The 23,878-nt window shown below is 37.4% G+C and overlaps 1 protein-coding gene across 1 annotated transcript in view; it reads right to left on the bottom strand.

Moving 5' to 3' along the window:
• Positions 1 to 428: 428 nt before the first annotated feature.
• The window catches only part of LOC122987112 (hemicentin-1-like), a 28,062-nt gene continuing 4,612 nt past the window's right edge, over positions 429 to 23,878 (bottom strand). Inside the window, exons 5-22 of the mRNA XM_044358774.1 lie at positions 23,113 to 23,391; positions 22,259 to 22,525; positions 21,157 to 21,435; positions 17,033 to 17,299; positions 15,404 to 15,682; positions 14,695 to 14,961; positions 13,068 to 13,346; positions 12,359 to 12,625; positions 10,721 to 10,999; positions 9,856 to 10,116; positions 8,230 to 8,508; positions 7,359 to 7,625; positions 5,626 to 5,895; positions 5,205 to 5,459; positions 4,679 to 4,784; positions 4,318 to 4,358; positions 4,110 to 4,150; positions 429 to 2,094 (exon numbers count right to left, since the gene is read on the bottom strand). Of these exons, the coding sequence (XP_044214709.1) occupies positions 1,864 to 2,094; positions 4,110 to 4,150; positions 4,318 to 4,358; positions 4,679 to 4,784; positions 5,205 to 5,459; positions 5,626 to 5,895; positions 7,359 to 7,625; positions 8,230 to 8,508; positions 9,856 to 10,116; positions 10,721 to 10,999; positions 12,359 to 12,625; positions 13,068 to 13,346; positions 14,695 to 14,961; positions 15,404 to 15,682; positions 17,033 to 17,299; positions 21,157 to 21,435; positions 22,259 to 22,525; positions 23,113 to 23,391 (4,214 nt within the window). The 3' untranslated portion in view covers positions 429 to 1,863. The remainder of the gene's footprint in view (positions 2,095 to 4,109; positions 4,151 to 4,317; positions 4,359 to 4,678; positions 4,785 to 5,204; positions 5,460 to 5,625; positions 5,896 to 7,358; positions 7,626 to 8,229; positions 8,509 to 9,855; positions 10,117 to 10,720; positions 11,000 to 12,358; positions 12,626 to 13,067; positions 13,347 to 14,694; positions 14,962 to 15,403; positions 15,683 to 17,032; positions 17,300 to 21,156; positions 21,436 to 22,258; positions 22,526 to 23,112; positions 23,392 to 23,878) is intronic.

The following is a 23,878-nucleotide window of genomic DNA, read 5'->3' as shown; positions in this document are numbered from 1 at the left end:
ACCTACAACCCAACCCAGATGATACAATGATTATTTCTAGGGAAGGCACCAACTTTTATGTAAACAGTGTCACGGCTCTTGTCAATCAGATGTAATTGTCTTTTTAATAACCTTAGTCCAACCTTAGTTGGACTTTATTGTCCTTGGGGGAAATTTTCACAGCACTGTACACTGTACACAGCACACAACAACGACAGGCAAAACAACAGTAAATTCCCTCTGCATTTATGGTTTGCTATTCACTATAGACATTTTATTGTAAATGAGAGACATCCACAATCTACTGTATTATGCTATATCTGCTTTGCCTTTCTACTGCATTTATGAAATTAACCTGTAAATATACAAAGACACCCAACGCAGTGCATTTTCTGTTTGTATGTAGTCATGTGTATGTCTAAAGTGAGTCATGCTCTGCAGACTTTAGTTGATGAAAAAATAGTTTATTTGCCTAAATGAGCAATCACATGATTACAAATACAATATCCACAACCTGAGAGTTACATTCACTGCATTCTTTCATTGGTGAAAAGGCAAACTGGTGAAACATTCATCACACATTGACACCGGTGCAGATTGAAACATAACATGCCACACCAGGTTGAACAGAAAACATAATGCACTAAGTGTTCACAGGATACTGGTAACCACATCAGAATAGAGAAATACTGAGATGTGAAAAGTTAAGTTTGTCAAAAACAAATTTCCTCTTAATGCAGGTGAAATCAAACATGTGAATAACTCACAGGGAGTTTGATCTTTAGTAATGAGTAACTAAATGGATGCCCCTTTCCCGATTAGTTACTCATTAAATCTTGACAGGGCATAATTCACAACGCCAAGCTCTGTGTGGTAGACTTTATCTTCATTCTCTTCATCTCATTTGTAATGAACATAAAACAAATCATTGCTTTATAAGAGGGCTCATGATTCAATTAAATGTATTATGCAACACTGATCCCTGACACTTGTTAAAAGAATTGGTCAAAAAATCTATCAGGAAAACTCAAAAATCAATACAGGTATGTCTAACTCCTTAGACTATGATACTTTACATGATATAGTGTAATTAACAAATGTCTTTGTGAAAGTTAGATTGTCTACAGGTGTGACATTCAGTTATATTAGGTTTTGAATAGATATAATTTATACACTTAGGTATATGTGATGATATAAACTAGCTTCTCCTTTCCATTTGCATTATTTCACTAATCTGAATAATGTCTGTGCTGCCTCGAGGCCATCATGGTGATGTGCTGAAAGATAAAGCACCTTATTATTCTATCAAATCACACTTTTACTGACATTACAATAAACATGATCGGAATTACTCTAGTCATCTCTGACAATTGAGATATTTCTTGGCAAAAGTTTCTTCATACCTGCTGGAAAGACTTTAAGATTCAAGCATTTTTTTCTTTTGTTTCAGTGGGATCAGAGAGAAATCTCTTGTTATTGATTGTTATTGTATTATGATTTTGTTTTGGATTATTGTGGCTGCAGACCTTCCCTTTTTGGGATAATAAAGTTTTACAAAAAATGTATCCAAAACTGACAAGCTGCAAACTGGAATTTCATTGGGGATATCATAGTATACGTGTGGAGTCAAATATGATGCCAGAGAGGTGTCAAACATGCTCAAGCAAACAGACTGTCCCCATACAAAAGGAAAATGAAAGCTATTATGTGTATCCAAACTAAAAGGGCATCATTGTGCTTTACAACCTCAATCATGGCAATAACAGGTTGATCATTAACCTCTGCAAAAGTGGTTTGTCAAGGTAAACCCAAGTCCAAATTATCATCCATAAAGGAGCAGAGAGTGCAGGTTCTATCTTCAGTCTGACCTCATTAGATGATCCATCATACCGTGCTCTGGTTCCTTTGGACCTGAGCAAAGATTTGTGCACCGTCAGCACTATACTGAGAAATTGCTATCTGCATTCGCTGTATGTGTTCATCATAGGTAGGAAGGGAGGATGTAGGAGCAGGATCGCTGTTCCTTTGGATCTGAGCATATTCTGTTGCGTTATTCTGTAGCTCCTGCAGGACTGTCTCATCAACCTGGTCCTGGGGTAAACTGATGTCTGCATCCTAGTAAAAGAAAAGGGGGGAGGGAAAAAATATTAGACAGTTTTGATTTAAGTTTGGGGCATAAGATAATCTCTCTAATTCCATAAAAGCTAACTTAAGAGATAAAATATTAACAGTTAAACAAATATTTGGTTTATAGTACCAAAAACAAGCACAAACATAAACACGGAAATCTGTTGCTATGTGGTGATGAGACACATATACTCTGCCACTGCATTGTGTGAGCTGAAAATCCTCCTCCGGGTTCAAACTTCCATTGTAGTGAACACAGGTCCTGGAGGAGTCTGATTGATGGGGGAAGGGAGCCTCTTTAAATCAAACTAAGCATTAAGCATTCACATTAAAGATTTTATCATCTTTTATTTCCATCAAGATTCTGCGAACAGTATATTTTTAGTATTTCATGCAGATTTACTTGCAGCTTACTGTTATATTATTACAAATGTCTTAATAATGAATGAAGGTTTGTTTGAACTACAGAATTGTTGCTTTTGGCATTTTATGCTTCTAATACTCAACAGAGGCATAATATGTACTTATATATCATATTATGCACTGTGATAAAATCATCTTTTTATTACAACCATATACGAGGAACTTTTAATATATCCAATTTTACCCTGCTTTTTTCTCTGCTTAGTATGGCGGATGCTGAAATTCTAATACATGCCTTTGTTTCCTCACGACTGGATTACTGTAATGTCCTATTCTCTGGTCTACCTAGCTGCAGTATTAAAAAATTACAACTTGTGCAAAATGCTGCCACCAGAATACTAACTAGAACTAGAAACTTTGACCATATCACTCCAGTCCTAATCTCCCTTCACTGGCTCCCAATCCAAGCCAGATCTGATTTTAAGGTGTTTCTCTTAGCTTATAAATCACTACATGGGCTTGTACCCTGATATCTTTCTGACCTCATCAACCCTTATACTTCCCCTCGTGCACTCCGATCACATGATGCTGGATATCTTACTGTTCCTAGAATCAAGAAAAAATCAGTAGGCAGTTGAATGGTAAATGGACTGTACTTGTATAGTGCCTTTCTAGTCTTCCAACCACTCAAAATGCTTTTTACACTACAAAACACATTCACCCATTCACACACATTCATACGCTGAATGGGTACAAGGGCTACCATGCAAGGTCCCAACCTGCCCATCAGAGGAAGCTAACCATTCACGCACATTCATACACTGATGGCACAGCCATCAGGAGCAATTTGGGGTTAAGTGTCTTGCCCAAGGACACATCAGCATGTGGACTGGAGGAGCCGGGAATCGAACGGACGACCCACTCTACCTCCTGAGCCACAGCCGCCAAGTTGAGTGTTCTCCTACCGAGCTCCCTATCTCTGGAACCAGCTACCTCTTTTCTAATCAGGGAAGCTACTTCTGTTGAAATCTTTAAATCTAGACTCAAAACATACTTATTCTTACAATCATATGACCTCCCTTAACAACATTGACATGGGTAGTCTTTTCCCTCACCTCACTGAGGCTGTAGAACAGCTAAACTGTCTCACTAATATCTCCATTCCTGCTATCAGTTGTAGTGATGTGATAATGTTGATAATGTGATGTTTCACATGATGAGCTACCTCAGATGGTTTTCTGTGTTTTGGACCACTTTTAAATTTTCTTTTAATATTGGACGATTGTTTTGAGTGTATTGAGACACCCTGGTGTGATTTTGCACTTTAAATAAAATAAACTTTACTTAACTTTACTTATTCCTTTAGAATCTTGTGTCATTGTTCACTGATGTTTCATGACATACCATATATAAAACATGACTCCATCATCATTTGGATTCATATGCATTCAGATTCATGCATACATGTCAATTTGTCTGAGCAATCTTTGCATACATTTTGGTGTGAGAACTAACTGAGAATCATTTAGGTATTGAGTTTGGCATGCAAACACGTTCTCTGATTACCTGCATATCTACACCTGATTTCTTTGAGTAACCCGGTTACTTAAGTGCATGTAAACCCATTAAACCCACAGTACCTCATCTCCAGAGAATGCTGTGTTGTCCAAGCCTTCATCTCCTTTAACACAAGAAATAAACAATACATACAACAATTCAATTCTGAGGGTAAATAATACTGTGTAAATATACAAATACATAAAATGGACACATACACACAATCTTTTTGCATCTACTCCCTTTGACTTTTCTTGATCACAAACACATAAAATCTTGCATTACACTTACCTGTTCCGAAGGAGGTGATCCCATTAAAGATTTCTCCCATCCTGTTTAGAGAGTTAATGGACCATTACTATGTAAATTAGACATCAGAAATGCATTATCTGACTTTTTGCAAACATAATGATAATAATAACTGTATTGTATACTGAATGATTAGGTAAGCACTTTTATCTGCTTCCGATTATATTAAATTAGTTTTGCTGATCATATTTGTTAGGAGTGTCTCCTAAATGTCATACAATGTCAGAAGCAGCACAAATCCTCTGATAGTGTCACTGCTTGTTAACCCCCCCACCCCTCCAAAAAAACCCAAAACAAAACAAAAATGCTGCCGTCTTATATCTCAAAGCTGTTTACCACTTACTGTTTTTTAAAAAAGTAGAATCCTCCACCAACAGCTCCACCAATGGCGGCACAACATGCTACTACTGATCCAGCGATGCAATCAGCCCCACATGCAGGTGTTTCCTCTGGGAAGGTAAAAATTTAAGAGAGATAAGATCATAGTTTTACACCATTTTGTGAACTGGAACTGTCTCATCATCTCAACATGCCTGTAGATACAAAGCATACAACAACGTCTCCCTTTATGTGATTTTACAATTATCAATGCCTATTTGTTTAGTACAGAGACTGAGGCCTTGACACGTCCTTTGGCAAGAGAAGTTTCATGTTGCTGTTGCTGAATGCTCGTGTGGCATGTTGCTTTAGCAAACATGCTATTACAGATTAATTTATTTTTATTTAGTTGATAGTAATAAAAACTGTAAGTAGTATCTTTAGGAAGCCTGCTACTCTTCACATTATTAGAGGTATAAAACTGTAAGTTAGTCGCAATGTCAGATGTCAATGTCAAGAGTTAAAATCTGCAATTAATAAAATCTACATACCTGTTACAGACAATTGATGTTCTGCAGATGATGTTCTCCCAGTTTTATTATTCAGTGCTTGACAGGTGTAGTTGCCACTGTCAGAAAGTTCAGTCATGTTTTTAGTGAACACAGCAGAATCATTTAATATCTCTATCCCGTTCAGTGACCAGGTGTAACTGGCAGATGGTGTGGACGCAGCAGAGCAGGTTAAGTTTAAGGTCTCTCCAATGCTTATCCAATTTTGTCCTGTGATTTGAACATCCTCTGGTCCATCTGAAAACAAATACTTGGAAAGTTCTTACACCAGCACAAATAATGTGTTTTTTACACAGTACATTGATTGGGGAAAAAAACTAATAAAGAATAGAAAAATTGCTCAATTACTGACTTAAAAATCATGTGTTACAGGGCTATATATACTGCACTGTATGTTACTTACAGTTAACAACCATGCTGTATTTAGCTTCATCAAAGCTGATGAGGTTGCTGATTTTACACAAATATTCTCCACTGTGTGTTTTCTCCAGAGAGAGAAAAGACAACACTCTGTTCTCGTCGTAAAGTGTCATGTTGTCAGCCGGAGTCAGTGAGGAGCCGTCCTTCATCCATTCTCTGGTAAACTCAGTGCCAGCACAATCGCAGGTTAGGTTGACAGAGTTCCCCTCAATCATTTCGTCTATTGATGTGATATTAACACTAGAAATTCTCTCTGTTGGGCAAAACATGAAGGATTTTGTGTGAAAACAAAAGTAACATAAAGGTTGAATGAGTTCATTTAACATTTACAGTCTTGAACATCCCAATGTCTTATATAAAAACAAGGACACTGGAAAATGTCCTTGTTTTTGACATAGAATTGACTTCAATACACTGAATAATGGAGACCATAACAGTTATATCAAAATCAAAAGATCCTCCAACATTGACTCAAGCAGTCAATAGTTTAAGACTTATTACCTTTTTCATGTTATTCGTTTCCACTTAGACAAATATTGTGGTATAAGAGTCTCAATGGAGCATGAAATCCTTAAATTATATGTTTAAACATGTACATTTTCAATCGGAGTGACATTTTCATATTTTCAACTTCACATTATGGCATTAGAAAAAACAGGAAGGGAAAGAGGTTAGCCTGCAAGGTCAAGCATTCAAATGTTAAATTCAAAGGTGTGTAAGATATGTTTTTTCTTGACTATTTTACTGCAAAGGATACAGAAATAATGCGTTTCTTGTCTGTCTTTTTATTTTTAAAATTGAATTTACTCTGCCCACCTGCAAATTACGCCAGTGGACATACAGTATATCACCTATATCACTACTGTATCCACACAATGTATTAATTCCAACTTACACAGTACAGAGACAACTGAGTGCTGAGATGTTTCATATCTCAGAGTTCTGTTTTTAAAGGCCTGTCAGTTGTAGTTACAAATCTGACTTGTCTGAATAATAATGAGATTATAAGCACCGGTACAGTATCAGACAGAAGTTCTCTATTCAGAAGCCACATAAACTGATCAGAGGGTCTGGAGACTTCTGGTAGAAACTGCTCCCATGGCCTAATACAACACTGTCCTCAGTACTTGCAGTAGTGCAATGCTTATTGTTTCTGGACCATACAGTTTATTTTGCATAATTGACCATACCTACATTCTCCATGAAAATGTTAGTCTGAACGTCCATTTCCTTATCATCAACAAAATTCCAGATCCGACCAGATTTTGCAGTTGTAACACATACATTTACTTAGTGATTGTGATTTATCTTCATGATTGTCCTAAATTTGTGTACCGAAACTAACATCAGTTAGCCTCACCTATTTTTCATACAGCTTATTTTGCATAATTGACCATACCTACATTATCCATGAAAATGTTATTAGTGTTTCTTCTCTTTTAAACCACAAATATTTAGCACAACTATTCACTGTATGTCATTGTAATGATCCACATTAAACAAAACAAAAAAACTTGTATTTTAACTTGTTATGTGTTTATAAAGAATGTAACAGTTGAGACAGACTTGGGCTTGACTTGAACTTGCCAGGACAATAAAACCGCTGTGTCCTATTATCACAGAGAAATATGTATTATTGGTACTTTGACACAATGTTAATAGCAGGTGTTACAGACTCAACAAATAAATAAACACAGATATTTTAGTCAAACTTACCCACTACAGTTATAGCTGAAGGCTGAGATGTTTGATATCTCAGAGTTTTGTTGTTAAAGGCTTGACAGCTGTAGTCCCCACTATGACTCCCCCGAATGTTAGTCAGTGTGAGCTCTGGTCCAGTATCAGACAGCTTGACTCCATTCAGAAACCACTGAAAGTGAGCAGGGGGTCTGGAGGCTGCTGAGCAGGACAGGCTGATGTCTGACCCTTCCATATAGTATTCTTGTGTTGAAGATAGCATTAAATCAATGTTTTCTGGGCCAACTGAATGTGGGGAGCAGAAACAGCCAATTTATAATCATAGTATCATGAGAAATAACTGAGTCAAACAGCTTGACACAGTGTGAGGCCTCATAATTCATTAATATGTACAACTGCATCACTATACACCTAGTCACCAGAAAAAATAAGAAACACCTGCACAATGTAATGTAACAGACCATCCCTGCGATAAAAAACATTTAAATGACACTAATTGTATGATGTTTTTGTATACACGGTGCTGTAATTTGTGGTTGTGTTGCACCAGATATCACTAGATTGAAAGCTGCTTCTAAAAGAACATGTGAAATATTAGAAACACCAGAATATTAAAAACACTATTGAAAATAAACATTGTGAACATGTTAAGTTTCACAAAGGGCTGAAGGCCTCTTCTATTGGATTTTATTAAATCGTACAGTCATTCAGTGTCTACAGTTGTCAGTTTAGCCTGCATAATGCATTGTTCAGAAGAGCAAAGAGTATCATAAAAAGTCATTAACACAAAGCCACACCTTGCTAAGATTTGGCACTAATATAAATCCAACTAAGATTTGCATACAGATACTGTTAGATTAAATACTGAGTGAATAAATTAGTAACTCACAGCTGATGGAAAGATTTACTGGATCACTGGTGCCTTCATTGATAGCACTGGACACTTTGCAGCTGTATGATCCCTGGTCATAGCGGATGACATTGGATATAGTGAGAGTGGAGTGTCCATTAGTGAGCTGAACTCTCTCACTGGGTTTAACCTCAGAGCTGCCGTTCAGCCAGACGAAAGAGAGGGAGGATCCAGAAGAAGAGCAGGACAGACTGACAGAGCTGTTGAACTCCACCAAGTCTGTGTTGTTGACTTCTACCTTTACATTGGAGACTGGCACTGTGGGTGAAAAGACACAGTTGTTTTATATTTGCCACTACCTAACAAAGGGAGCATGGCTCAGTAGAGTGCAGCAATGTAGAAGCAGGGAACAAATCTAAGGTTAATGATACAAGGATGAGTATTCATGACTAAATGTTCATGCTTTGTATTAGCTTCTGGGGCTACTAAAACAGTGGTGAATCATTTAGCTCAGCATAACATTCAGTTATAGTTTCACAATTGTTATTCACTGGACATACACAAACCATACTCAATACAGATGTGAAAACACTTCACGTAACTTCTACACTAAACTGTGGAGAAAAGTTTAATCTCTGACTGGTGTCAGTGCCATTATAGAAGCAACTGTATCTACTTAAAGATTGTGTTTCCCTTCTTCTCCTACTACTTGTTAAACATTTAAACACAACAACTATACAATCAGACAATACACATCTAGTGCAAGTAATAAATACTTTCCAGTCCAGTATCAGAGCTGTTGAATTGAGACTTGACTTGGACTTTTCTTCAGTCAGACTTGGATATTTGAGACTTGATTGCCTTAAGATTGAAAGGTAAAAGCACCAGAGAGGACTAGTTCAGCTGTTCCACACTCTGCGTGTTTTATTTTAATCATCTGGTAGAAACTGCTCCCATGGCCTAATAAACCACACTGTCCTCAGTACTTGCAGTAGTGCAATGCTTATTGTTTCTGGACCATACAGTTTATTTTGCATAATTGACCATACCTACATTCTCCATGAAAATGTTAATTTGAACGTCCATTTCCTCATCATCAACAAAATTCCAGATCCGACCAGATTTTGCAGTTGTAACACGTACATTTACTTAGTGATTGTGATTTATCTTCATGATTGTCCTAAATTTGTGTACCAAAACTAACGTCAGCTTGTTCTACTTTTGACCACATCAGACAAACAGGCATTTGGTACCACCTCAAACATTTTTTATTCTGAGACCTCCTCGTTATCTCTGTAAGAGCAAAGTTTGCAGTGTCACTATTTGAATGACGAGTGTCTAGTGCAGGAATGTACTTTATGTACAGATGTTATTAGTGTTTCTCCTCTTTTAAACCACAAATATTTAGCACAACCATTCACTGTATGTCATTGTAATGATCTGCATTAAAGGAATAAAAAAACTTGCATTTTGACTTGTTATGTGTTTATAAAGAATGTAACAGTTGAGACAGACTTGGGCTTGACTTCAACTTGCCAGGATAATAAAATTGCTGTGTCCTATTATCACAGAGAAATATGTATTGTTGGTACTTTGACACAATGTTAATAGCAGGTGTTACAGATGCAACAAATAAATAAACACAGATGTTTTACTCAAACTTACCCACTACATTTATAGCTGAAGGCTGAGATGTTTGATATCTCAGAGTTTTGTTGTTAAAGGCTTGACAGCTGTAGTCCCCACTCTGACTCCCCCGAATGTTAGTCAGTGTGAGCTCTGGTCCAGTATCAGACAGCTTGACTCCATTCAGAAACCACTGAAAGTGAGCAGGGGGTCTGGAGGCTGCTGAGCAGGACAGGCTGATGTTTGACCCTTCCACATAGTATTCTTGTGTTGGAGATAAATTAATGTTTTCTGGGCCAACTGAATGTGGGGAGCAGAAACAGCCAATTTATAATCATAGTATCATGAGAAATAACTGAGTCAAACAGCTTGACACAGTGTGAGGCCTCATAATTCATTAATAGGAACGACTGCATCACTATACACCTAGTCACCAGAAAAAATAAGAAACACCTGCACAATGTTATGTAACAGACCATCCCTGTGATAAAAAATTCTTTAAATGATACTAATTGTATAATGTTTTTGTATACATGGTGCTGTAATTTGTGGTTGTGTTGCACCAGATGTCACTAGATTGAAAGCTGCTTCTAATAGAACATTTGAAATATTAGAAACACCAGAATATTAAAAACACTATTGAAAATAAACATTGTGATCATGTTAAGTTTCACAAAGGGCTGAAGGCCTCTTCTATTGGATTTTATTAAATTGTACAGTCATTCAGTGTCTACAGTTGTCAGTTTAGCCTGCATAATGCATTGTTCAGAACAAAAAAGAGTATCTAAAAAGTCATTAACACAAAGCCACACCTTGCTAAGATTTGGCACTAATATAAATCAAGCTAAGATTTGCATACAGATACTGTTAGATTAAATACTGAGTGAATAAGTTAGTAACTCACAGCTGATGGAAAGATTTACTGGATCACTGGTGCCTTCATTGATAGCACTGGACACTTTGCAGCTGTATGATCCCTGGTCATAGCGGGTCACACTGGATATAGTGAGAGTGGAGTTTCCATCAGTGAGCTGAACTCTTTCATTGGCTGTAACCTCAGAGCTGTCGTTCAGCCAGAGGAAAGAGAGGGAGGATCCAGAAGAAGAACAGGACAGACTGACAGAGCTGTTGAACTCCACCAAGTCTGTGCTGCTAACTTCTACCTTTACATTGGAGACTGGCACTGTGGGTGAAAAAACACAGTAGTTTTATATTTGCCACTACCTAACAAAGGCAGCATGGCTCAGTAGAGAGCAGCAATGTAGAAGCAGGGAACAAATCTCAGGTTAATGATACAATGATGAGTATTCATGACTAGATTTTCATGCTTTGTATTAGCTTCTGGGGCTTCTAAAACAGTAGTGAATCATTTAGCTCAGCGTAACATTCAGTTATAGTTTCACAATTGTTATTCACTAGACATACACAAACCATACTCAATACAGATGTGAAAACACTTCACGTAACTTCTACACTAAACTGTGGATAAAAGTTTCATCTCTGACTGGTGTCAGTGCCATTATAGAAACTGTATCTACTTAAAGATTGTGTTTCCATTCTTCTCCTACTATTTGTTTAACATTTAAATGCAACAACCATACGATCAGACAATACACATCTAGTGTAAGTAATAAATACTTTCCAGTCCAGTATCAGAGCTGTTGAATTGACACTTGACTTGGACTTTTCTTCAGTCAGACTTGGATCTTTGAGACTTGATTGCCTTAAGATTGAAAGGTAAAAGCACCAGAGAGGACTAGTTCAGCTGTTCCACACACTCTGTGTGTTTTATTTTAATCATCTGGTAGAAACTGCTCCCATGGCCTAATAAACAACACTGTCCTCAGTACTTGCAGTAGTGCAATGCTTATTGTTTCTGGATCATACAGTTTATTTTGCCTAATTGACCATACCTACATTCTCCATGAAAATGTTAGTTTGAACGTCCATTTCCTCATCATCAACAAAATTCCAGATCCGACCAGATTTTGCAGTTGTAACATGTACATTTACTTAGTGATTGTGATTTATCTTCATGATTGTCTTAAATTCGTCTACCAAAACTACCATCAGTTAGCCTCACCTATTTTTCTGCTTATGACCATATCAGACAAACAGGCATTTGGTACCACCTCAAACATTTTTTATTCTGAGACCTCCTCGTTATCTCTGTAAGAGCAAAGTTTGCAATATCACTATTTGAATGACGAGTGTCTAGTGCGGGAATGTACTTTATATACAGATGTTACTAGTGTTTCTTCTCTTTTACACCACAAATATTTAGCACAACCATTCACTGTATGTCATTGTAATGATCCACATTAAACAAAACAAAAAAACTTGTATTTTAACTTGTTATGTGTTTATAAAGAATGTAACAGTTGAGACAGACTTGGGCTTGACTTGAACTTGCCAGGACAATAGAACTGCTGTGTCCTATTATCACAGAGAAATATGTATTATTGGTACTTTGACACAATGTTAATAGCAGATATTACAGACTCAACAAATAAATAAACACAGATGTTTTACTCAAACTTACCCACTACATTTATAGCTGAAGGCTGAGATGTTTGATATCTCAAAGTTTTGTTGTTAAAGGCTTGACAGCTGTAGTCCCCACTCTGACTCCCCCGAATGTTAGTCAGTGTGAGCTCTGGTCCAGTATCAGACAGCTTGACTCCATTCAGAAACCACTGAAACTGAGCAGGGGGTCTGGAGGCAGCTGAGCAGGACAGCCTGATGTCTGACCCTTCCACATAGTATTCTTGTGTTGGAGATAGCATCAAATTAATGTTTTCTGGGCCAACTGAATGTGGGGAGCAGAAACAGCCAATTTATAATCATGGTAAAAAAAATATTTAAATGATAATAATTGTATAATGTTTTTGTATACACGGTGCTGTAATTTGTGGTTCTGTTGCACCAGATATCATTAGGTTGAAAGCTGCTTCTAATAGAACATTTGAAATATTTGAAACACCAGAATTTTAAAAACAGTATTGATAATAAACATCATGAACATGTTAAGTTTCACAAAGGGCTGCAGGCCTCTTCTATTGGATTTTATTAAATTGTACAGTCATTCAGTGTCTACAGTTATCAGTTTATCCTGCATAATGCATTGTTCAAAACAGCAAAGAGTATCATAAGGCCACACCTTGCTAAGATTTGGCACTAATATAAATCAAACTAAGATTTGCATGCAGATACTGTTAGATAAATAGTGAGTGAGTAAGTTAGTAACTCACAGCTGATGGAAAGATTTACTGGATCACTGGTGTCTTCACTGAAAGAATTGGACACTTTGCAGCTGTATGGTCCCTGGTCATAGCGGGTCACACTGAATATAGTGAGAGTGGAGTGTCCATTAATGAGCTGAACTCTCTCTCTGGGTTTAACCTCAGAGCTGCCGTTCAGCCAGACGAAAGAGAGGGAGGATCCAGAAGAAGAACAGAACAAAATGACAGAGCTGCTGAACTCCACCAAGTCTGTGCTGCTGACTTCTACCTTTACATTGGAGACTGGCACTGTGGGTGAAAAACACAGTTGTTTTATATTTGCCACTACCTAACAAAGGCAGCATGGCTCAGCAGAGTGCAGCAATGTAGAAGCAGGGAACAAATCTCAGGTTAATGATACAATGATGAGTATTCATGACTAGATTTTCATGCTTTGTATTAGCTTCTGGGGCTACTAAAACAGCAGTGAATCATTTAGCTCAGCATAACATTCAGTTATAGTTTCACAATTGTTAATCACTAGACATACACAAACCATACTTAACACAGAAGTGAAAACACTTCACGTAACTTCTACACCAAACTGTGGATAAAAGTTTCATCTCTGACTGGTGTCAGTGCCATTATAAAAGCAACGGTATCTACTTAAAGATTGTGTTTCCATTCTTCTCCTAATATTTGTTTAACATTTAAACACAACAACCATACGATCAGACAATACGCATCTAGTGCAAGTAATAAATACTTTCCAGTCCAGTATCAGAGCTGTTGAATTGAGACTTGACTTGGACTTTTCTTCAGTCAGACTTGGATATTTGAGACTTGATTGCCTTAAGATTGAAAGGTAAAAGCACCAGAGAGGACTAGTTCAGCTGTTCCACACTCTGCGTGTTTTATTTTAAGCATCTGGTAGAAACTGCTCCCATGGCCTAATAAACCACACTGTCCTCAGTACTTGCAGTAGTGCAATGCTTATTGTTTCTGGACCATACAGTTTATTTTGCATAATTGACCATACCTACATTCTCCATGAAAATGTTAGTCTGAACGTCCATTTCCTCATCATCAACAAAATTCCAGATCTGACCAGATTTTGCAGTTGTAACACGTACATTTATTTAGTGATTGTGATTTATCTTCATGATTGTCCTAAATTTGTGTACCAAAACTAACATCAGCTTGTTCTACTTTTGACCACATCAGACAAACAGGCATTTGGTACCACCTCAAACATTTTTTATTCTGAGACCTCCTCGTTATCTCTGTAAGAGCAAAGTTTGCAATATCACTATTTGAATGACGAGTGTCTAGTGCAGGAATGTACTTTATATACAGATGTTATTAGTGTTTCTTCTCTTTTAAACCACAAATATTTAGCACAACCATTCACTGTATGTCATTGTAATGGTCATCAGTAAAGGAAATAAAACAAATTTGTATTTTAACTTGTTATGTGTTTATAAAGAATGTATCACTTGAGACAGACTTGGGCTTGACTTGAACTTGCCAGGACAATAGAACTGCTGTGTCCTATTATCACAGAGAAATATGTATTATTGGTACTTTGACACAATGTTAAAAGCAGGTGTTACAGACTCAACAAATAAATAAACACAGATGTTTTACTCAAACTTACCCACTACATTTATAGCTGAAGGCTGAGATGTTTGATATCTCAGAGTTTTGTTGTTAAAGGCTTGACAGCTGTAGTTCCCACTCTGACTCTCCCGAATGTTAATCAGTGTGAGCTCTGGTCCAGTATCAGACAGCTTGTCTCCATTCAGAAACCACTGAAAGTGAGCAGGGGGTCTGGAGGCAGCTGAGCAGGACAGCCTGATGTTTGACCCTTCCACATAGTAGTCTTGTGTTGGAAATAGCATTAAATCAATGTTTTCTGGGCCAACTGAATGTGGGGAGCAGAAACAGCCAATTTATAATCATGGTAAAAAAATATTTAAATGACACTAATTGTATAATGTTTTTGTATACACGGTGCTGCAATTTGTGGTTGTGTTGCACCAGATATCATAAGGTTGAAAACTGCTTCTAATAGAAAATTTGAAATATTAGAAACACCAGAATATTAAAAACACTATTGAAAATAAACATTGTGAACATGTTAAGTTTCACAAAGGGCTGAAGGCCTCTTCTATTGGATTTTTATTAAATTTTACAGTCATTCAGTGTCTACAGTTGTCAGTTTAGCCTGCATAATGCATTATTTAAAACAGCAAAGAGTATCATAAGGCCACACCTTGCTAATATTTGGCACTAATATAAATCAAACTAAGATTTGCATGCAGATACTGTTAGATAAATAGTGAGTGAGTAAGTTAGTAACTCACAGCTGATGGAAAGATTTACTGGATGACTGGTGCCTTCACTGACAGCATTGGACACTTTGCATCTGTACGGTCCCTGGTCATAGCGGGTCACATTGAATATAGTGAGAGTGGAGTGTCCATTAGTGAGCGGAACTCTCTCACTGGGTTTAACCTCAGAGCTGCCGTTCAGCCAGACGAAAGAGAGGGAGGATCCAGAGGAAGAGCAGAACAAAATGACAGAGTTGCTGAACTCCACCAAGTCTGTGCTGCTGACTTCTACCTTTACATTGGAGACTGGCACTGTGGGTGAAAAAACACAGTAGTTTTATATTTGCCACTACCTAACAAAGGCAGCATGGCTCAGTAGAGTGCAGCAATGTAGAAGAAGTGAACAAATCTCAGGTTAATGATACAATGATGAGTATTCATGACTAGATTTTCTTGCTTTGTATTAGCTTCTGGGGCTACTAAAACAGTAGTGAACCATTTAGCTCAGCATAACATTCAGTTATAGTTTCACAATTGTTATTCACTAGACATACACAAACCATACTCAATACAGAAGTGAAAACACTTCACGTAACTTCTACACTAAACTGTGGAGAAAAGTTTAATCTCTGACTGGTGTCAGTGCCATTATAGAAGCAACTGTATCTACTTAAAGATTGTGTTTCCCTTCCTCTCCTACTATTTGTTTAACATTTAAATGCAACAACGATATGATCAGACAATACACATCTAGTGCAAGTAATAAATACTTTCCAGTCCAGTATCAGAGCTGTTGAAATGAGACTTGACTTGGACTTTTCTTCAGTCAGACATGGATATTTGAGACTTGATTGCCTTAAGATTGAAAGGTAAAAGCACCAGAGAGGACTAGTTCAGCTGTTCCACACACTCTGTGTGTTTTATTTTAATCATCTGGTAGAAACTGCTCCCATGGCCTAATAAACAACACTGTCCTCAGCACTTGCAGTAGTGCAATGCTTATTGTTTCTGGACCATACAGTTTATTTTGCCTAATTGACCATACCTACATTCTCCATGAAAATGTTAGTCTGAACGTCCATTTCCTCATCATCAACAAAATTCCAGATCCGACCAGATTTTGCAGATGTAACACGTACATTTACTTAGTGATTGTGATTATCTTCATGATTGTCCTAAATTTGTGTACCGAAACCAACATCAGCTTGTTCTACTTTTAACCACATCAGACAAACAGGCATTTGGTACCACCTCAAACATTTTTTATTCTGAGACCTCCTCGTTATCTCTGTAAGAGCAAAGTTTGCAATATCACTATTTGAATGACGAGTATCTAGTGCAGGAATGTACTTTATGTACAGATGTTATTAGTGTTTTTTCCTCTTTTAAACCACAAATATTTAGCACAACCATTCACTGTATGTCATTGTAATGATCCACATTAAACAAAGTAAAAAAACTTGTATTTTAACTTGTTATATGTTTATAAAGAATGTAACAGTTGAGACAGACTTGGGCTTGACTTCAACTTGCCAGGATAATAAAACCGCTGTGTCCTATTATCACAAAGAAATATGTATTGTTGGTACTTTGACACAATGTTAATAGCAGGTGTTACAGACTCAACAAATAAATAAACACAGACGTTTTACTCAAACTTACCCAGTACAGTTATAGCTGAAGGCTGAGATGTTTGATATCTCAGAGTTTTGTTGTTAAAGGCTTGACAGCTGTAGTTCCCACTATGACTCTCCCGAATGTTAATCAGTGTGAGCTCTGGTCCAGTATCAGACAGCTTGATTCCATTCAGAAACCACTGAAACTGAGCAGGGGGTCTGGAGGCTGCTGAGCAGGACAGCCTGATGTCTGACCCTTCCACATAGTAGTCTTGTGTTGGAGATAGCATCAAATGAATGTTTTCTGGGCCAACTGAATGTGGGGAGCAGAAACAGCCAATTTATAATCATAATATCATGAGAAATAACTAAGTCGAACAGCTTGACACAGTGTGAGGCCTCATAATTCATTAATATTAACGACTGCATCATTATACACCTAGTCATCAGAAAAAATAAGAAACTCCTGCACAATGTAATGTAGCAGATCATCCCTGCATTAAAAAAACATTCAAATGACACTAATTGTATAATGCTTTTGTATACACGGAGCTGCAATTTGTGGTTGTGTTGCACCAGATATCACTAGGTTGAAAGCTGCTTCTAAGAGAACATTTGAAATATTAGAAACACCAGAATATTAAAACACTATTGAAAATAAACATTGTGAACATGTTAAGCTTCTGAAAGGGCTGGAGGCCTCTTCTATTGGATTTTATTAAATCAAATCGTCATTCAGTGTCTACAGCGAAAGACTGAATAACTATATTTTTTTTGCATATTGTTGTCAGCGTGTAACCTTCTCAGATCTCTGACACCAGACCATACCGGGCAAAAGAGGTGGTGGCAGCAGTAACTTTTCAGCCAGTCTAGTATTTAATATTCATACCTACAGCAAGGTTTATTACAATACTTTCTCTACCGGACTCGGACCCGTTGATTTTCCTAACAATTCAATATTTCCGGTCGTTATACTAACAAACATAACAATAAACAACATGGCCTGTCCTATGTAACACAACTCGAGCTTATGCCTACACTCTACATCAAAGAAGTAAGCCTAGGACTAAAAACTTAGTGAAAATCAGCTTGAAAAAGCCTGACCCTGCACCTTCCATGCCCTCTTCAGATGAAACTTGGAAGTTTGCATTATTGAACATTAGATCGCTCTCTAGTAAGAGTTTCTACATTAGTAATTTTATTTCTCAATATGGTCTATATTTTCTATTTCTCACTGAATGTTGGCTCTCATCCACCGCCTCAGCAACACTTATTGAGGCTTCTCCCCCTGGCTATAACTTTTTATTTGTCGCTAGACAAGGCAAGAAAGGGGGTGAAATAGCAACCATCTTTTCTGAGTTGGTCAACGGCACTGAACGCACTTTTGGAGATTTCTCAACCTTTGAATATTTAGCCATGACTATTGGAACTCAACAACACATTCTTGCATTAACTATTTATAGACCCCCAAAGCACAATCCTAAATTTCTGTCTGAATTTTCTGAATTTTTGTCAGTTGCTCTTATCAAATATGATAGAGTAATTTTACTGGGTGATTTTAATTTGCATATAAATGACTGCTCATATTCTAGAGCGATGGAATTTATGGACCTTGTTAGTAGTCTAGACTTTACCCAACATGCGAGGAACGCTACCCACAACCGTGGAAATATACTGGACCTTATCTTTTCAAAGGGTATTGATGTTGATGTTTCCTCTATTTTACAGGTTCCGGTTTCTGATCACTCCTGTGTCTTTTTCAAAGTGTCTCTCTGCACTCCGACTAAGTGTTCAGAGCCTGACACAATTACTTATTGCCGTATTGACACCACTGCTAGATCTATACTGGCTGAGTATTTACCTGATCTACTTGACTCCTGTAGTGCAAATTCCGATTCCCTTAATCATCTCAGACAATCTGAATAGCACCTTGCTCAAAACTCTTGATGCTGTTGCTCCTCTTAAAACCAGAAAACGTACTTGGATTAAATCAGCACCATGGTTTTCAGATGACACCCACTCACTCAAACAGATCTGTAGAAAGCTTGAGCGCAAGTGGTGTGTAACAAAACAAGAGAGTTATTACCTTGCCTGTTGAGAGTCATAAGAAATATAAACATGCACTTTCAGCTACCAGTACAGCGTATTTCTCTAGCTTGATTAACATTAATAAAAATAATCTATGTTTTCCAAACTCACACAGAACATCCATGCCGATAGCTCTTCATACAGTGCTGATGATTTTCAAAAATTCTTTACAAATAAGATTGCATCAATTAGAGATAAAGTCACTGGTCCACACTCCTTTCAAAATGATGACTATGAAATCTCCAATTCTTTGATAGATGCAGAAACTGTTACTCAGACCTACTGCACCCTTTCACAGTTTGAAATAATTTCCCCTGAGGCCTTTAACAGCCTGGTAACTGCTTCCAAACCCACAACCTGCATATTAGACCGTATACCGTATAATCTTTTTAAGGAACTGTTACCTGTATTAGCTAGTCCTGTTCTTGACATTATAAATAAATACATTTCCATGAGCTTGGTTCCCTCAGCTTTTAAAACTGCTATTATTAAACCGTTGCTTAAAAAACCTAATATTGATCCGCAAGTTCTGAACAATTATCGACCAATTTCCAATCTTCCTTTTTATGTCGAAAATTACTTGACTCACGGCCTACTTATCCAACAACAATCTTTTTCACAAATTCCAATCTGGCTTTAGGTCCCATCATTCTACTGAAACTGCCTTGACTAGAGTAGTCAATGATCTATTAATTATTGTTGATACCGACTTAACATCATTGCTGCTGCTTCTTGACTTGAGTGCAGCTTTTGACACTGTGGATAACAGTATACTTCTATACCACTTGGAGAAGCATATTGTATCCAGGGACAGTACTTTTCATGGTTTCATTCATATTTATCACATAGAACGCAATGTGTATTTCACAACAATACAATCTTTGAAATTTCTGAAGTAAAGTTTGGTGTACCCCAGGGATCTGTCCTTGGCCCTATGCTTTTTGCTATCTACATGTTTCCCCTTGGTGACATCATTTCCAAATATGGTATTAATTTTCATTGCTACGCTGACGATACGCAGCTATATGTACCTGTAAAGCCAAATTACCTTTCAAAGCTCCTGAATTTAGAGGCATGTCTATCAGAAATAAAAAAATGGATGGATATGAACCTTTTGCTGTAAAATTCTGATAAATCAGAGTTATTAGTTGATAGACCTGCAAAATATAAGCATCAGTATGAGAACCTGAATGTCAATATTGATGACTGTACTATCTCTGAAAGCACGACTGTCAAAAACTTTGGAGCGATTTTTGATTCCCGTCTGACATTCCGGTTTCATATCAAGGCTATTACCAAGACAGCATTTTTTCATCTTAGTATTATTGCCAAAATCCAACCTATTCTATCACTGCGTGATGCTGAAACCTTAATCCATGCATTTGTATCTTCCAGACTTGATAATTGTAATGTCCTTTCTTCTGGTCTTCCAAGTTGTTCTACTAGAAGTCTGCAGCTTGTTAAACTTATAAGGCCTCGCATGGACTTGCACCACCTTACTTATCTGAGTTAATTACACCGTATACATTAGCACGCCCTCTTCGCTCTCTCAATGCTGGTCTCCTGGTCATTCCTTCAGTTAACAAAAAATCAGTTGGCTTCAGAGCATTTGCCTACCGTGCCCCTTATCTCTGGAATGGCCTTCCATTACATGTTAAAGAAGCACGTTCAGTTGAAATCTTTAAATCAAGACTAAAAACCTACCTTTATTCACTACATTACAGCCTTCCCTAAAACTTAGCCGGCCCTCTCACCGTTTAACATCTATTTAACATTGATGTTTTTAATGTGGTTGTTTCACTTATAATTTTTTTTATTGTAAATTGATTGCTGTATGTTGTCCTTTTTAACTGTAAAGTCTATTGGGACCATACTGCATGGTGATTCTGCACTTTAAATAAAATTGATTGATTGATTGATACAGTTGTCAGTTTAGTCCACATAATGCATTGTTCAAAACAGCAAAGAGTATCATAAAAAGCCACTAACACAAGGCCACACCTTTCTAAGATTTGGAACTAATTTAAGATTTGCATGCAGATACTGTTAGATAAATAGTGAGTGAGTAAGTTAGTAACTCACAGCTGATGGAAAGATTTACTGGATCACTGGTGCCTTCACTGACAGCATTGGACACATTGCAGCTGTATGGTCCCTGGTCATAGCGGGTCACACTGGGTATAGTGAGAGTGGAGTGTTCATTATTGAGCGGAACTCTCTCACTGGTTGTAACCTCAGAGCTGCCGTTCAGCCAGACGAAAGAGAGGGAGGATCCAGAAGAAGAGCAGAACAGAATGACAGAGCTGTTGAACTCCACCAAGTCTGTGCTGCTAACTTCTACCTTTACATTGGAGACTGGCACTGTGGGTGAAAAACACAGTTGTTTTATATTTGCCACTACCTAACAAAGGCAGCATGGCTCAGTAGAGTGCAGCAATGTAGATGAAGTGAACAAATCTCAGGTTAATGATACAATGATGAGTATTCATGACTAGATTTTCATGCTTTGTATTAGCTTCTGGGGCTACTAAAACAGTAGTGAATCATTTAGCTTATATCTTAAGATTCAGTCATGGTTTCACAATTGTTATTCACTAGACATACACAAACCATTCTCAATACAGATGTGAAAACACTTCACGTAACTTCTACACTAAACTGTGGAGAAAAGTGTCATCTCTGACTGGTGTCAGTGCCATTATAGAAGCAACTGTATCTACTTAAAGATTGTATTTCCCTTCTTCCCCTACTACTTGTTTAACATTTAAACACAACAACCATACGATCCGACAATACGCATCTAGTGCAAGTAATAAATACTTTCCAGTCCAGTATCAGAGCAGAGACTTGACTTAGACTTTTCTTCATGTACTTTATGTACAGATGTCATTAGTGTTTCTTCTCTTTGAAACCACAAATATTTAGCACAACCATTCACTGTATGTCATTGTAATGGTCATCAGTAAAGGAAATAAAAAAAACTTGTATTTTAACTTGTTATGTGTTCATAAAGAATGTAACAGTTAAGACAGACTTGGGCTTTACTTGAACTTGCCAGGACAATAAAACCGCTGTGTCCTATTATCACAGAGAAATATGTATTATTGGTACTTTGACACAATGTTAATAGCAGGTGTTACAGACGCAACAAATAAATAAACACAGATGTTTTACTCAAACTTACCCAATACAGTTATAGCTGAAGGCTGAGATGTTTGATATCTCAGAGTTTTGTTGTTAAAGGCTTGACAGCTGTAGTTCCCACTCTGACTCTCCTGAATGTTAATCAGTGTGAGCTCTGGTCCAGTATCAGACAGCTTGACTCCATTCAGAAACCACTGAAAGTGAGCAGGGGGTTTGGAGGCAGCTGAGCAGGACAGCCTGATGTTTGACCCTTCCACATAGTATTCTTGTGTTGGAGATAGCATTAAATCAATGTTTTCTGGGCCAACTGAATGTGGGGAGCAGAAACAGCCAATTTATAATCATAGTATCATGAGAAATAACTGAGTCAAACAGCTTGACACAGTGTGAGGCCTCATAATTCATTAATATGCACGACTGCATCACTATACACCTAGTCACCAGAAAAAATAGAAACACCTGCACAATTTAATGTAACAGACCATCCCTGCGATAAAAAAATATTTAAATGACACTAATTGTATGATGTTTTTGTATACATGGTGCTGTAATGTGTGGTTGTGTTGTACCAGATGTCATTAGATTGAAAGCTGCTTCTAAAAGAACATGTGAAATATTAGAAACACCAGAATATTAAAAACACTATTGAAAATAAACATTGTGAACATGTTAAGTTTCACAAAGGGCTGCAGGCCTCTTCTATTGGATTTTATTAAATCGTACAGTCATTCAGTGTCTACAGTTATCAGTTTAGCCTCCATAATGCATTGTTCAAAACAGCAAAGAGTATCATAAGGCCACACCTTGCTAAGATTTGGCACTAATATAAATCAAACTAAGATTTGCATGCAGATACTGTTAGATAAATAGTGAGTGAGTAAGTTAGTAACTCACAGCTGATGGAAAGATTTACTGGATCACTGGTGTCTTCACTGAAAGAATTGGACACTTTGCAGCTGTATGGTCCCTGGTCATAGCGGGTCACACTGAATATAGTGAGATTGGAGTGTCCATTAGTGAGCTGAACTCTCTCACTGGGTTTAACCTCAGAGCTGCCGTTCAGCCAGACGAAAGAGAGGGAGGATCCAGAAGAAGAACAGGACAGACTGACAGAGCTGTTGAACTCCACCAAGTCTGTGCTGCTGACTTCTACCTTTACATTGGAGACTGGCACTGTGGGTGAAAAACACAGTGGTTTTATATTTGCCACTACCTAAAAAAAGGCAGCATGGCTCAGTAGAGTGCAGCAATGTAGAAGCAGGGAACAAATCTCAGGTTAATGATACAATGATGAGTATTCATGACTAGATTTTCATGCTTTGTATTAGCTTCTGGGGCTACTAAAACAGTAGTGAATTATTTAGCTCAGCATAACATTCAGTTATAGTTTCACAATTGTTAATCACTAGACATACACAAACCATACTCAATACAGATGTGAAAACACTTCACGTAACTTCTACACTAAACTGTGGAGAAAAGTTTCATTTCTGACTGGTGTCAGTGCCATTATAGAAGCAACTGTATCTACTTAAAGATTGTGTTTCCATTCTTCTCCTACTACTTGTTTAACATTTAAACACAACAACCATACGATCGGAAAATACACATCTAGTGCAAGTAATAAATATTTTCCAGTCCAGTATCAGAGCTGTTGAAT

This window comes from Thunnus albacares, chromosome 8 (assembly GCF_914725855.1).
Source record: "Thunnus albacares chromosome 8, fThuAlb1.1, whole genome shotgun sequence".
NCBI classification, from domain to species: Eukaryota; Metazoa; Chordata; class Actinopteri; order Scombriformes; family Scombridae; genus Thunnus; species Thunnus albacares.
This window is presented reverse-complemented; position numbering and strand designations above follow the sequence as displayed.